Source organism: Dermochelys coriacea, chromosome 9 (genome assembly GCF_009764565.3).
Source record: "Dermochelys coriacea isolate rDerCor1 chromosome 9, rDerCor1.pri.v4, whole genome shotgun sequence".
NCBI lineage: Eukaryota > Metazoa > Chordata > Testudines > Dermochelyidae > Dermochelys > Dermochelys coriacea.
In genome coordinates this window covers 1,208,594-1,225,076 of record NC_050076.1, presented here as the reverse complement: position 1 = coordinate 1,225,076, position 16,483 = coordinate 1,208,594, and the positions used below count along the sequence as shown (strand labels likewise).

The 16,483-nt window shown below is 46.9% G+C and overlaps 1 protein-coding gene across 1 annotated transcript in view; it reads right to left on the bottom strand.

Moving 5' to 3' along the window:
• Positions 1-8,706: 8,706 nt before the first annotated feature.
• The window catches only part of XXYLT1 (xyloside xylosyltransferase 1), a 59,490-nt gene continuing 51,713 nt past the window's right edge, over positions 8,707-16,483 (bottom strand). The window contains 2 exon segments of the mRNA XM_043492584.1: positions 8,707-11,252; positions 12,042-12,174. Of these exon segments, the coding sequence (XP_043348519.1) occupies positions 11,219-11,252; positions 12,042-12,174 (167 nt within the window). The 3' untranslated portion in view covers positions 8,707-11,218.

Sequence of the window (16,483 nt, the reverse complement as noted above, 5' to 3'; positions counted from 1 at the left end):
GTTCCCTAGTGCTCCCCTGGTGGGCTGTGTCTTGTGTCGTACTTTGATTGTAGCCTCTGGGGGCAGGAACTGTCTTTCTGTCCTGTTTTTTGGCAGCGCTGGGGACTAGTCCATGGCTGGGGCTCCTGGGCACCACGGCAATGCTAATAATAAACAATAATCACTCTCAGTGAGCTCATGAGCTGGCACGGAAGCCCAGTTGCTGGATGAAGAGCATCGTCCCCAGCCCTCTGCCAGCCGGTGCACACGTTACTAAGCAGCACACCCGATTAGCTGGAACGCTAAGCAGGTGCAATAAGCTTTGTAAAGATTATGACTTTGCATAAGTGCTTCCGTGCGCAGAACCCCATCTGCTAATATAAACCTTGGGGCCGAGTTGAAGCCACCCCCACAATCCCCTACACTAACACAAATGCACCAGCCCAGGCGTTAGCCCCCTTATGTGCAGAGAACATGTGACCAGGTATCTGACTGTCCTTAAGGGGCCCCACCTGCAAACCTCACACACACAGTCCCTGTATAACCCACATCCTGTTGGGGACCAAGGGCTGGCGGCATCAGAACCCAGTTCTGCCACTACAAACCTACCGGCACGTTCTAGCTTAAGGCACAGTCCTGCGCAGATGCTGAGTGCCCTCAACTCCCACTGAAACCAAGGGCAGCTGATCATGCTCAGCACCTGGCTGGATCAGCCCCTTCCTGTGGCCGGTCTTGCAGAGACATTTGTAATCCCCTGTACCATGTGTCTGATGCAAGTGGAGCAGGAAGTACAGCATGTCTGAGCCATGAAAAGAACCTGGGTCAATACACAGCAGCTGGCAGAAAAGGGCGAGCCCAGCTCAGGAAAGGGGACGGGACACACCCAGCTTTACATTTCAATGGTATTTAATAACATGCCAGAGGAGGGACCCGTGCAGGCTCCCCACACCCTCTCCCACCCACGGTGCATCCATGCCACAGAAAGCAGCATCTGCACCCCACTGAGTACGTCAATATTGTGTTGTCCACTCCACTGCCAAAGCAAATCTGCCAGAGCAAGGCTGGCCCACAATGCTGGGATCCCAGGGGAGAGCTAAACATGCAGAGCATCACCTGAAAGTAACAAGCCACAGCATAACGACATGAGCCAGCACGGCTCAGGAGAGGTGCCATCCCCAGCCAACGCAACAGAAACCTCAGCAACTCGCTCTCGGACATGCTCTGGAAATGCACTTGTCCAACACAAACATCACCCAAGCATTGTTTCAGCATGAGTCAGTGACTGGAAACACTCCAGCACCACCCTGTTTTGCTGTTTGGAGGTTTCCCCTAGCTCTGCAGGATATGAACGCAGGCTCGGGGCCGTTTCCTATCTGGTTCTCTCTTACTGTTACATTTCCTGCAAGCATTTGTATTGATCCTGCCCAGCAGCTCAGTGCCCCTGGCTTCTGCACCGACAGCATTTTATGGTTACAAAGCCTAAAAACAGAAAACAGAAATGCAAATGGATGGAGTGAGCGGGAACCTGTGTCCTAGATCCTGGGAGGCATGCAGGGGAACAGCAGCATTTCACCTTGGTGTTGAAAAAACGATTCTGGTTAAACACTCCCCATCTACTCTGACGGGCTGTGTGTGTAGATTCATAGATCCTGAGGCCAGAGGGAACTTTGTGCTCAGCTAGACTGACCTCCTGTATAACACAGGCCAGAGAACTGCCCCAACATAGAGAAGATCTGTCAGAAAAACATCCAGTCTTGATTTAAAAAATGTCAGTGATGGTGGATCCACCACAACCCTTGGTAACTTGCTCCAGTGGCTAATTACTGTCACTGTTAAAGATTTACACCTTATTTCCAGTCTGAATTTGTCTAGCTTCAAATTCCAGCCAGTGGATCCTGTTAGACCTGTCTCTGCTAGACTGAAGAGTCCATTATTAAATCTTTGTTCCCCATGTAGATACTTATAGACTGGCATCAAGTCACCCCTTAATCGTCTCTTTGTTAAGCTAAATAGACTGAGCTCTTTGAGTCTCTCACTATAAGGCATTGTCTCTAATTTTTTTTTCTCTGACCCCCTCTCCAGTTTATCAACATCCTTCTTGAACGGTGAACCCCAGAACTGGACACAGTATTCCAGCAGCAGTCACACCAATGCCAAATAGAAAGGTAAAAGAACCTCTCTGCTCCTACTCGAGATTCCCGTTTGTGCGTCCTAGCTAGGTGACCAGATAGCAACTGTGAAAAAACGGGATGGGAGTGGGGGGTAATAGGCGTCTATATAAGAAAAAGTCCCAAAAAACGTGACTGTCCCTATAAAAATGGGACATCTAGTCACCCTAGTCCTAGCCCATGTTGTTGTTGTTGATCACATGAGCTCTTTTGGCCCCAGCATCACACTAGGAGCTCATGTTCACCTGATTATCCACCATAACCATCAAACCTTTTTCAGAGTCACTGCTTCCCAGGAGAGAGCCCCCCATCCTATATGTCTGGCCGACATTCCTTGTTCTATGCATCTGCATTTAGCCGTACTGAAACCCATATTATTTGCTTGTGCCCAGTTTACCAAGCAATCCAGATCGCTCTGTATCAGTGACCTGTCCTCTTCATTATTTATCACTCCTCCAATTTTTGTGTCATCTGCAACTTTATTTTTAATTCCAGATCATTGAAAAAAAATGTTAACCAGCACAAAGCCAAGAATCGATCCCTGTGGGACCCCACTGGAAACACACCTGCTCAGTGATGATTCCCTATTTACAGTCACAATTTGAGACTTATCAGTTGGCCAGTTTTTAATCCATTCAATGTGTGCCATGTTAATTAATTGTTGCTTAATCAAAGTTGTGTGGTAACCAGTCAAAGACCTTACAGAAGTCTAGGTATATTACATCAACACTATAATCTAAATCTATCAAACTTTCTATAAATCCATGTTGATTTGCATTAGTTACATTACCCTGCTTTAATTCTGTATTAATTGAGTCCCATATTAGCCATTCCATTATCTTGCCCACGATCCATGTCAGACTGACAGATCTAGAATTATCCAGGTCATGCCGTTTACAGTTTTTAAATATTCCAGTCTTCTGGAACTTGCCTCGTGCTCCAAGACTTCCTGAAAAGCAACATTAATGGTCTAGCAAGCGCCTCATCCAGCTCTTTTAAAACTCTTGGATGCAAGTTACCTGCTGATTGTAAAATGTCTAACTTTAGTAGCTTCTGTTTAACATCCTCCAGAGATATTGGTGGAATGGAAAGAGTGTTATCATCACCATATGATGAGACTGCATCATCTCTTGTTTCCCTTAATATAGCATAGAAATATGTATTGAACACTTCTGCCTTTTCTACATTGTTATTGAAAATTCTACCATTTCCATCTACTGATAGACAAATATTATCAGGATTCTTTTTGTTTCTAATATATTTTAAAAATTCCTTCTTACTGTGTTTAACTCTGCTTGGCATAGACTTCTCCTTGTGTCCCTTTGCTTTCCTTATCAATTTTCTACAATTCCTAACTTCTGATTTATCTTCATTACTATCAACTTCCCCGTTTTTCCATTTGTCATATATTATTATTTTTATAGCTGCCTTTACTTCCCCTCTAAACCAGGTCAGTTTTTTAACCAGCATGGCCTTCTTCCTCAATTGTGGGATTGTGCCTTTTGAGGCATCTAGTTTGGTATTCTTAAATGATTCCCAATTATCATTCAGATTTTTCTGATGAAATTCTTCCTCTCAGTTGATTTAGCTCATAACTGTTTTCAGCTTTGTGAAATTGGCCCCATTAAAGCACCAAGTGTATATATCACTGGTCTGGACTTAATTCTGTTTGCACATTATAAATGTGATCAAGTCATGATCACTTGTACCTAAGCTACCATTAACTTTTAACAGGTTACAAGTAACACAATGATGGCCCATAAGACACAGCGAACATGTGATCACAGGCAACAAAGCAGAGGTGATTTGACTCCGGATGGACAGGAAGAATGGGATCAAAGGAAATCTGACGAATACATGGGTAAGGGAAACCCCAGGCCCACTGATGGTATGAACTCAGGCATCTTAGGGCCTGTCTGCACTATGGGATTCTCTGTCTGTTTTTCTGCACAACTGTGAGCATGCCGGTGTTTTTACTGCTGTATTATTTAGCCTTGTCCCGGGCAGGTTTTCATGACCTGCTACTCAAGATGCCTGAGCCCTGCCTGTAATTGTGCCGACACTATTGCTAGCACAAGTGCAGCTGCACAAGAGGCATTGCATTTCCTATCACAGTCAGAGCCACAGCACATGATCCTGGGCACGGCCACTGTTTGCAAAAACGCTATCTGACCAATGCGAATTTGCCCCTTGTTGCTGGACATGCATCGCAGAACCCTGGGCAACCAACTGGAGGCCAATCCCTGACACACAACTCTGTCAGCTTCACTCTGGGGCCGCAGCAGCATCGCAACCACAGGGGCAAAACAGTCACAGAGGGGAACTGTCAAAGCTGCAAGGGAGCAGGGAGGAAATCACAAGGAAAATTAGGGTCCCCCCAGACCTGTAGCCAGAACAGCCTCAGACACCGCAAGGAGCACCTCCAATCCATCCCTGGGTCACAGGGCACACGAGAAAGGACCTGGCTGCAGTTTTGATGTCTTGTTTTTCTGTATAAATAATGCACTATTTTTGTCTTGCTTAGAATTGGCAGAAACGGCATCAGGCTCCTAGCTCCTGTTCTTGTGTTGTTTGTTTGTGTTTCTGTTTGCCAAGTCTTTCACCAAAGGGGGTTTCAGTGCTAATGAGCAAGAGGAGTTCTGCAGGAGTGGGTGCCCTGGCTACCCCATAGCTCTCCATACCCTGGATGGTTTGAGGATAGGGAGTCTTGGGTTTTTAATATTGATAAAAAAACATAATCCAAACAAAACACAAGAGAATCAGTCAGAAGCAAAAACTGGTCTGAAAACATGAACTAGGGAAATAAATAACCACCCACCCAGCCTGTCACTGCCATGAATATTCGCTGGACACCACACCCCAGTCTGCTATCATGCAGGTGCTTTCCTTTGACAGCAGAAAGTAAAGCACTACACCCTTATTCAGTACTCCCGGGATGGTCAATTGTTCATGGACTTGGCCCGAGAACCAAAACTTGCCTTTACAAGATCACTTGCAGAGAGGGGTTAGCAGGCTACATCCTCCAGAGCTACCCATAAGGCTGCTCTGGCCTCAGCCACCACACACAGGGCCATTCTACCTCTGAGGCATTCCCAGAAAACAGTCACATTTTGTTCCATGCACACAGACTCCTGGAGCCTACACTGCGAACACTGTACAACGATCTTAGTCAGACGTTAACCTTGAAATCTGACTCTGCAACACCGTAGCTAGTCCCTGTGGTGTATTAACGTGATATGATAGGTGGAGCTGGATTTACAGCTCTGGGCCCTGAAATCCTCCACACGTGCCCAGAACAGGTACAGCGACAAGGCAAGCTCCCCACACCCCTGACCTGGAGGGGTCCCCTGAGGGGAGCACAGTGTCTAGGTCCCTGTCTGCAGAGACTCCAGACACAGGGCAGATGAGAGCCATTCTCAGATTCATACCCAGAGCCCCCAGTCCAGTGACTCCTGTATCCAGCCCAATAGTTAAGGCCCTACCAAATTCATGGTCTATTTTGGTCAATTTCACAATCATGGGATTTTAAAAATAGTAAAATTTCATGATTGCAGCTACTTAAATCTGAAATTTCACGGCGTTGTAATTGTAGGGGTCCTGACCCCAAAAAGAGTCGTGGGGGAGTCGCAGGGTTATTGTAGGGGGGGTTGTGGTACTGCCACCCTCACTTCCGTGCTGCTGCTGGTGGCAGCGCTGCCTTCAGAGCTGGGTGGCCAGAGAGTGGTGGCTGCTGGCTGGGAGTTCAGCTCTGAAGGCAGCGTCACCACCAGCAGCAGTGCAGAACTAAGGATGGCCTGGTGTGGTATTGCCACCCCTTACTTCTGCGCTGCTGCCTGCAGAGCTGGGCCCTCAGTCAGCTGCCGCCACTCTCCGGCTGCCCACCTCTGAAGTAAGGGTGCAATGGTATGGTATCGCCACCCTTACTTCTGCACTGCTGCTGCCGAGGTGCTGCCTTCAGAGCTGGGCACCTGGCCAACAGCCGCCGCCCAGCTCTGAAGGCGGTGAAGAAGTAAGAGTGGCAATACTGCAACCCCCCTAAAATAACCTTGCAACCTCCCAGCAACCCCCTTTTGGGTCAGGACCCCAATTTGAGAAACACTGGTCTCCCCCATGAAATCTGTATAGTGTACGGTAAAAGCACACGAAAGACCAGATTTCACGCGTTTTCATGGTTGTGAATTTGGTATGGCCCTACCAATAGCACACGCAGAACTGGCTTGGGAGCACCTGGTCACTCGGCCCAGGCTGCTGCAGAGCAGCCAGTTAGTGAGGGCTTAAATGTGGCCACTAAGCTGGCTTCGGACGAGTGACCTCGAGGTGACAACGGAACGCCATAGCCCATTGCCATTTCTCTCCCTGAGCTATGCACCAGCATCACAACGGCGCAGCAAACAGCTGCTTTCATTTCAGCTCCACTCACAAAACTGTTAAAAAACCAAACAGTGTTAAATGGAAAGGGATCCATTTAGCCAGAACATGTCCCCCACATGGTCCCACTGGCTTCGCCAACCACGGAGAGTGAGGAGGGTTGTGTGCAAAGATGGGCCCCGGTCCCACAGTCATGACTCTCTGGATGGGCGCAGGGATTCGACTTCAGGGTGGGAGCCAAAGTCAGAGAACAAATGATACTTTGGCTCCATATTCAGTCTCTCTCAATCAGAGCAAATTTGCTCTAATTACAAATAAGATATTTTCTGCCAGCCCAGCAAACTCAGCCAGGGTCCTGAAAGTCAAGACTGGTTATTCTTGGCCTGTACGTTCTCCCTGGGAACACAGATCTACAGCAGGAACTCAGGGGACAGCTCATTCTCCCACGGCTCTCGTCACGAGGGTGCAAGCGGCACACTGGTGTCATGTAGGTCTCTGCACAGTAAAAATACCCCCCGGTGCCAGTCACCGTTCGACCTATCCAGCAATGCTAGTGCACCCAGCTTCCATACCACCCTTGGCGCAGGGTGAAGGGAGGGTGTGTGGCCAGAGACTGCTGCACTCCAGCTAGCCCCTGATGGCCTTTGGTCCCATTGGGACAGTTGCCAGGTGGCACAGGTGAGAGCAGCCCCAGGGCTGGGGGCGGGGCAGGGCTATGTGCTGAAAATCAGGAAGCCCCGAGCCTCCCGCCTGCTGCACAAAGTCTCGTAGCAGGAGAGAATCTGGTTCTTTAATTTCCAATATTAAGAAAAATCCATTTACACTTATAAACAACAAATCTTAAACATTGGCACATTTCCTTTGGGCACAAGCCTGCCGCTGCCTGTCCGTTATACAGACTGGTATGGAAGCAGAATCCACGCCATGTCTGTGCACCCAGCACTGAATTTATCATGGCTCTGGCCACCCAGCAACGCATATAGTATTGCTGGGCTCCCCTCAGAAGAAGATTTAATTATTAATGCCCATTACTAACAGTTCAAATGGGAAAAGAAGAGACATGAAGAGCTGTTAATTTCTGATCTTTCCCTGAGCACACACTCATTACAACCAGCAATTCCAGTCTGGGGAGCTGAGCCGCTCCACCTGAGAACCCTCGTGCAAGCCAATCTGGTACAACCAACTCATCAAGGCATCTCATGGTGACGATCTGGCTCAGCCTCAATTACAACAAAATTTGAGATTCGTCTTTTGAACAGACAAGGCCAAACTAAATCAATTTTCTTGCGTACTAATCAGAACATTGTGAATTTCACTTTAGAGGAGACATCCTCAAAGGGGATCTGGAAATGACACTGCAACAATCTGCTTTGCTCCTTTAGCCTGACTGCTCTGTGCGGAAAGCCGGCCACATGCGTGACCGGCACAAAGGGAGTGATGCTGCTGACTCACGTTGCACAGCACCTTACTAGTCTCTAATGAAAAATGCTGTGTCAGAGCTAGGAATTATTATTGTTAAAGGCAGGAAGTTATGGCTGAATTTGACAGCAGACATGCACGCTCCTGCTGCATTCAGAGATGAGGAACAGTGCCCACAGGGTAGCAGTGTCCCCCCAGCCCTCCGAGGAGTCAGACACAGCAGAGCAAACCCTGAAGTCCCTTCTGGGCTGTAATTCAGCAAAGCCCTTGCCCAGATTTCATGGAAGGTCCATGGGAGTGGCAGGTGCTCAGCACATTTGTAAATCAGGCATCTCGAGACAGGTGCCCGAGGACAGAGTTCGAATTCTGTCTACGGGCCACCAAGGGCTCCAGCGACCTGCCCGAGTTCACCTAGATCTGTGCTGGGATTAGAACTTGGGGGCTCCTGGTGTCAAGCTGTCCTGCAGCGGCTCCAGGTCATGGCTACCAAGCTACGGGCAGACTGTTAGAAACCAGGGCACAAACCCCAGATTGGTTGTGAGTTCTACACTTAGATTTCACTGACCAATTAGCAACTGTAAACTAGATGGTCCCTGACACCAAGGATCCCAACAATATTCAGGTTACTCCCAGTCCCAAAGGACCAGTCACTTTCTCAAGGTCAATTGCACCTTAGATCCTATATCAAAAGACAACACTTGTAGCCAGTCTTATAATAAACCAACTAAAGATGTATTAAATAGGAAAAGGAAACAGGAACGTAAAGAACAAGGTTAAAGCAGGTAAATGTACATACACAAATAAGCTACCATCTTAAGTTTCAAAAGGTACTAGAAGCTTCTATAAAAAGCAAGCTCTATATGTCCTTTAGGGCTAACCCAAGCTAAGCACTGGGGTTCTCTTGCTTGTGCCTAGAAACCTGGCCCCCAGAGTCCAGTCCTTCTTCTTAGGGAATTTTATTCCCATCCCCCATGTGCCCTGAGCTGTGACCTCAGCTGATGGGAGGAAGCCACTTGAGAGACTCATCTTCATTGGGGTGGGGGAAGAGCAGAGCAACAAAGTCTTTTATCCTCTTTAATGTCCCACACTAGCCCGTCTGGTGTCAATGGGCCTTCCTCGTTGGCCAGGATGGTCTCCTTCTGTTGGAGAGCAGCACTTTACACCAGTTAATGTCTCTCCCCTGTCTGGTGATTACGCAGCCACAGGGGCTTACTGTACCAATGCTTAAATAGAATATCTGCATCCCATGTTACATGGTAATGTGCGCGATTAATGCAGGCAGCAACTCACAAGCATTTAATACAGTCTAAACACTAAACCCATAGCACCCAGATGAGCCAGTCCGGTTCGAGCTGTGGGTGTGTCAGTGCTCAGTTGGGACCTGGGGACCTTGGCATGAGCTGGCACTTGGTCTGCCAGCCTTGCTCCAGCTCCCTGGTCTGCGCTCAGATCACTCCCTTGCACCTCTCTTCAATAACAACTTTCTCTCTGCACACGAAGGAGCCTGGCATTGCCCTCACACCACCATCTTTATGGTTTGTGTTTTAGGCTCATCTGTCCCCAAAGCTGGGGTGAAGTTGTGGGGCATCGTCAAATTCAAAGCCACTGTCTGAAGCATTTCTTCCCTGCCATCGTTACAGGCCTTGTGTATGGTCACTAGAGGTGAGAGAGGCAGAGACACATCCCTTGGGCTGGCAGTTCGGTTACTCTGTGCCCAGGACAGCCCCTTGTGCACAATGGTGCCACTGTGTCCCCGAGCAGCCAGCCAGGCTCCCAGTCTGTGTGGCTCTTTCGCACAGCAGCATAGGCGGGGTTTGGTTTTATGTAAGAGTTTGTAACCCCCGTGAACCTGGCAGGAGGGGGAGTGGTGGGCGGGCGTGGCTGCAGGGACAGGGAAAGACCCTAACCTACCTTCAACTCCTTTAAAACAATGGATCAGGTTCCCGTTGCATTGGATGGTCGTGCATCACCATGGATGCTGTGCAGCTTGGAGCTCACTTGAGGCTCCGGGGCCACGTCACCCTGATCACGCGAGACCAAGCTGATGGAATGGCTCAGCTCCCAACACACCAGGCTCTTCTGAAAAACGAGGCTACTTACTGAGGTGCCAAGGGGGAGCTCCGTGAAGCTCTGGGCCTAGTGGGTGCACACTCAGCCCTGGCTGTGATGGGGGATGCCAGAGCTCTGTTAACTCCACTTCCCAGCCACTGGGATTTGCAGTGGTGAAGGGCGAGAGCCCTGGAAAACCCCAGCCCCTCGTTATCCACCAGCCTGGCTCAGTCAAGGAAGCGAAAACATCCATTTCCTACACCTCGCTGGTGGCCTGACCTGACCCACATTTCTGTCTCTGAAAAGGAAACGGGACCTCACTCTGCACTGGCTCTATCTGGCCTTCCTGCTGAGCACAAGTGACTCAACGGTGCCAAGAGACACCCAGGTTGGACAATTACTTTGTGAGGAGTTCATTAGCGTGTGCATCCAGATCCATGATCCCACTGAGCTCATGTTGCAAGAGGACTCACGATGTGAAGCCAAGGTACAGCTTGGAGATGGAAGAAGTTTCTCACAGAAAAACTCTTCAAGAGGATTATTGTGTTTTAGCAACCAGGCCAAGTCCAGGCTAGTGACTCTCACAGGAAGCAGTGACATTTCGTTAAAGAAATCCCAGCACTCTCAGAAGCGGTTACACGTATTTAAAAAGATCATACTGGTGTCTGAAGACATGAGAATGTCTCTAGCTCTAGTGATCCCAGATGCTGTGTCAGGGATAGAGAAAAGGGAAAAGGGTTTCTCTCTCTATTCTCCTTTGTCGATTTCTACATGGTGTGTAGGGTCAGTCAGGGGCTCCTTGGAGTCACTAGCTTCCCAGCCAGGCTCCCCATTGGTTATGTGACTCTTTCACCTGGCAACAGCGGAGAGAAACCAACACAAAGACACTGGAAATGCAGTTTGCTTGCCCCTGCCAGGCCTTGTGACTGTGACTGGAAACATTTTTGGCTCTGCTGGAGCAGGCTGTGGCTCAAACTCCTGAATTCTCCACCTGGGTCGAGCTTGCAAAGCAGGGTTATTGAGAGTTTTATCAGTGTGTAGTCTCCAGCATTCGTACAAATATGTCTTAGAGCAAAGGACATTTTTCAGTACAAAAATCATCAACTGCAACTGAAATCAGCACCAGCACGAGCAGTAGCCTCCAGCACATGTGGGAAACCCATATCTACACAACGTGCAAGTCAATATATTCCCAGCCCGTACACTCAGCACTCCAGCAGGACCCTTCAGGCAGTTCAAAGCCTCGCTTTCCTCCCTTTTGTTCTGTGCCTGCAGTGAAACGAAAGAACCAATCAAGTGCAAGGAGCCAAAAGTGGCTCCTAATATGGAGGTGCTCACTGTGTTTGGGGTCAGTGATTCCCTGGCTGGGGTCACTTTTTAGCACTGAACGTGGTCTGAAATTGGTGCAGGAAGTGGAGGGTGAGACCCATTTAAACCTATCACCACCATGATGCCATGCACGCAGCCCCCCGGGGTCATCAGAGAGGCCAGGAGGATGTCCGCACTGCACAGAATCTGTGATTAGAACTTGGTTCGGCTCAGTGGTCAGACTAGCAAAACACACATGCAGCTGTCACACCTGGCACCCACGTAGGCCTGGGAAAAGGATGCTGCTCTGACTGGCAGAACTGAATCTTTGTGGCCAAGATTTTGGATGTAGATGCCCAGAGTTAGGCTCCTAAATCCAGCCGTAGGCACCTAAAGAGAAGCGGCCTTAGCACCCACAAGTCACAGCGACTCCTCTGGAAGCAGCATGGCTGGGAGCCAGGCCACGTCCAGGGAGCCTATGTACAGACTTCAGGAACTCAGCTTTGCAAGTTTTGGCCTCTCTGTCCAAAGTGACACATGGAGTTAAGATCTTAGGCAAAGAACAGCGTCCTGTATGTTTCTCTTCACACAGACACCAGACTCTGAATATCCCCAATACCCAGCCCCAGTAAGCAGGACTCATGGGATCTCTGCACTTCGCTCTGCAGAGTAAGTCTCCATGTGAGCAAAGCACAGGAACGCCAGCTGCTGTCTCGCCACCTCTGCTGAGTGCCACACACACTACCATACCTGTAGACAGGCTGCATCTCTCTGGCTATCCCAATGACGGCTCCTTGCAGGAAATGGTCAAACTCCTCAAACAGCTCTCGGATGTTGGTCTTGTACTTCAGGTCCAAGTCCAGCTGGATTATCCGTTCTATCTCTAGAAGAGAGAGAAAAAAAATCAGCAACACAAGGAGACAAACTCAAGTAGCTGTAAATCAATGGGGACGTCAATGCGGCTACGCTGATTTACTCCACCTCAGTAGATGAGGGACCAATCTCCTTGGGGACAGGCTAGCCACAGCAGTAAGGAGGGGGTTAAACTAACAGCATCAGAGGAGGGTAAAAATAGGGAAAACACGAGCCTTCAGTCAACACAAAATTGAGATGAAGACGACAAAATTAATGAAGGAACCAAAGGCTGTGAAAAGAAGACATTTTTAAATTGCCAACACACCAGTGCAAGGAGCCTGGGTAACTGCCAAGAGGAATCGGAATTGCTTATCATTAAGGCTACAGTTTTGACACGGAGGTAGCTGAAGTCACAGAATCTGCGACTTCCAAAGACCTCCATGACTTCAGCCTCGGCAGCTGGGAGCTGCAGGGTCCTGCTGCCTCCTGCAGTGGCAGGGAGCTGTGAGGTACCCCCGCCGCCTGAGGCAGCAGGTCCCCAAGCTCCCAGCCACCATGGGCAGCAGAGGTACCCCACAGCTCCCAGCTGCCACAGGCAGGAGGGTACCCTGCAGCTCCCAGCCTCTGCAGAGGACACGATGATCCATGCAGCTCCCTGCCAGCCATGGCAGCAGGGGGACACCCACACCTCCCTGCCAGCTGCTGTGGAGCAGGGGGACCCCAGCTGCTCCCCGGCCATGAGGCAGAGGGACCACAGTGGCTTCCCATCGCCTCTGGGCAGGAGGACGACCCTGACAGCTCCCTAGACACTGCCGCGGTTATTAGTTATTATTATCCATGACAAAATCTTAGTCTTACTCACCGTGAGTGTAAATGCTACCTAGTTGGCATTGCAGACACCTGGTGGGGTGATGCCAATGACTGCACTGTTACACTCAATGGTTATCATCTACTGAGGAAGGACTGAGTAGGCAAAAGGGGAGGGGGAGGGGCACTCTGTGTCAAAAATGGCATCAGCTGTGTCTGGGTCACTGATAACTCAGAAGACAATGCTCTTGAATGCTTATGGATCCATGTCCAACAGGTCAAGCACAAGATGGGGTATTAGCTGGTGTCTGCTACAGACCCCAAATCACACTAGAGAACAGGATGATGGGCTTCTTATGCACCTATCTATAATGTTTAGGAAGAAAATCTGCGTGATCATGGGGAACTTCAATTTGAGCGACATATATTGCAGGTCTCATGTTGCCAGTACTAAAACATCCTTGGAATTTCTAAACATTATAGATGACAATTTCCTAACTCAACACGGGGGAATTCTTTATTATGCTTTGTCCTAACAGATCACAGAACTAAAAGTTAATGGTAACTTAGGTATAAGACACCATGATTGGATCACATTTATAATGTCCAAGAACAATGAATTTCAGACCAGTTATATATACTTGGTGGTTTAATGGGACCAATTTCACAAAGCTGAAAACGAATATGAGACAAATCAGCTGGGAGGAACAATTTAATCAGAAAAATCTGAATGATAACTGGGAATTGTTTAAGAACACCTTACTAGCTGCCCAAAAAACCACAATCGAGGAAAAAGGCTGTACTGGTTTAAAAAAGCCACCTGGGTTAGAGAGGATAAGTGAAGGCAGATATAAAAAATAATATGTGTTTACACACATACATCACAACAAACTGAAGAATGGAGATGTTGATAGTCGTGAATATATATCAGAATTTAGGAACTGTAAAAAACTGATAAGGGAAGCAAAGGAACATAAGAAGTCTATGGCCAGCAGAGTTAAGGACAATAAAAAAGTGTTTTTAAAAACATACCAGGAAGAAAAAGAATCATGACAATGGTATTGGTCCATTACTAGATGGAAATAGTAGAATTATCAACAGTAATGAAGAAAAGGCAGGACCATTCCATAAATATTTCTATTCTGTATTTAGGAAAAAAAACAGATTTAGACAATCTCATTGTATGGTGATAACACTCTTTCCATTCCACTAATGTATCTGGATATTAAATAGAAGCTATTAAAGTCAGACATTTTAAAATCAGCAAGTCAGGATAACTTGCATCCAAAAGCTTTAAAAGAGCTGGCTGAGAAGCTCGCTGGACTGTTAATGTTGATTTTCAATAAGTCTTGGAGGACTGCGGAATTTCCAGAAGACTGGAAGAAAGCTAATGTTGTGCCAATATTTTAAAAGTGTAATCAGGATGACCTGTGTAATTCTAACTCTGCAGCATGACATCAATCCCAGGTAAAATAATGGAGTGGCTGATGTGGGATTAGATTAATAATTAAAATAAGGTAATGTAAGTAATGCAAATCAACATGGGTTTATGAAAAATAGATCCTGTCAAATTAAGTTTATATATTTTTGATGAAATTACAAGTTTGGTTGATAAAAGTAATAGTGTTTACATAAGAAATTAAGAATGACCCTACTGGGTCAGACCAAAGGTCCATCTAGCCCAGTATCCTGTCTTCCGATGGTGGCCAATGTCAGGTAGCCCAGAGGGAATGAACGGAACAGGTAATCATCAAGTGATCCATGCCCTGTCACCCATTCCCAGCTTCTGACAAACAGAGGCTAGGGACACCATCCTTGCCCATTCTGGCTAAAAGCCATTGATGGACCTACCCTCCATGAATTTATCTAGTTCTGTATTAAACCTGGTTATGGTCTTGGCCTTCACAACATCCACTGGCAAGGAGTTCCACAGTCTGACTGTGCGCTGTGTGAAGAAATACTTCCTTCTGTTTGTTTCAAACCTGCTGCCTATTAATTTCATTTGGCAACCCCTAGTTCATGTGTTATGAGGAGGAGTAAACAACACTTCCTTATTTACTTTCTCCATGCTAGTCATGGTTTTATAGACCTCTATCATATCCCCCTTTAGTCGTCTCTTTTCCAAGCTTAAAAGTCTCAGTTTTATTAATCTCTCCTCATACGGAAGCCATTCCATACCCCTAAACATTTTTGTTGTCCTTTTCTGAATCTTTTCCAGTTCCAATATATCTTTTTTGAGATGGGACGACCACATCTGCATGCAATATTCAAGGTGTGGGCGTACTATGGATTTATATAGAGGCAACATGATATTTTCTGTCTTATTCTCTATCCCTTTCTTAATGATTCCCAATAATTTTGTTTGCTTTTTTGACTGCCACTGCCCATTGAGTGGATGTTTTCAGAGAACTATCCACAATGACTCCAGATCTCTTTCTTGAGTGGTAACAGCTAATTTAGACCCCATCATTTATATGTATAGTTGGGATTATGTTTTCGAGTGTGCATTTCTTTGTATTTATCAATATCAAATTTCATCTGCCATTTTGTTGCCCAGTCACCCAGTTTTGAGAGATCCTTTTGTAGCTCTTTGCAGTCTGCAAATTTTGGCACCTCACTGTTTACCCCCATTTATGAATATATTAACTAGGACTGGGCCCAGTACAGACCCCTGGGGGACACCACTATTTACTGCTCTCCATTCTGAAAATTGACCTTTTATTCCTACCCTTTGTTTCATATCTTTTAACCAGTTACCAATCAATGAGAGAACCTTCCTTCTTATCCCATGACAGCTTATTTTGCTTTAGAGCCTTTGGTGAGGGACTTTGTCAAAGGCTTTCTGAAAATCTAAGTACACTATAGTCACTGAATCCCCCTTGGCCACAAGATTGTTGACCCCCTTAAAGAATTCTAGTAGATTGGTGAGGCATGATTTCAAAAAGCACATTGACTCTTCCCCAACAAATTATGTTCATCTATGTGTCTGACAATTCTGCTCTTTACGATAGTTTCACCCAGTTTGCCCAGTACTGAAGTCAGGCTTACTGGCCTGTAATTGCCGGGATCACCTCTGGATCCCATTTTTAAAATTGGCGTCACATTAGCTGTCCTCCAGTCATTTGGTACAGAAGCTGATTTAAATGATCGATTACAGACGACAGTTAGTAGTCCTGTAATTTCACATTTGAGTTCCTTCAGAACTCTTGGGTGATACCATCTGGTCCTGGTGACTTATTACTGTTTAGTTTATCAATTTGTTCCCAAACCTCCTCTAATGACACCTCAGTCTGGGACAGTTCCTCAGATTTGTCATCTAAAAATGATATATTTAATATACATACATAATATACTTACAGACTTCTCTAAGGCACTGGACTAGCACCACACAATTCTTTGATTAAAAAGCTAGACCAATATATAAAATCAACATTGTATAGATTAAATGGTTTAAAAACTGGCTAATTGATAGGTCTCAAAATATAACTGTAAACAGGAAATTGTCATTGAGTGGGTCTGTTTCACCCTGG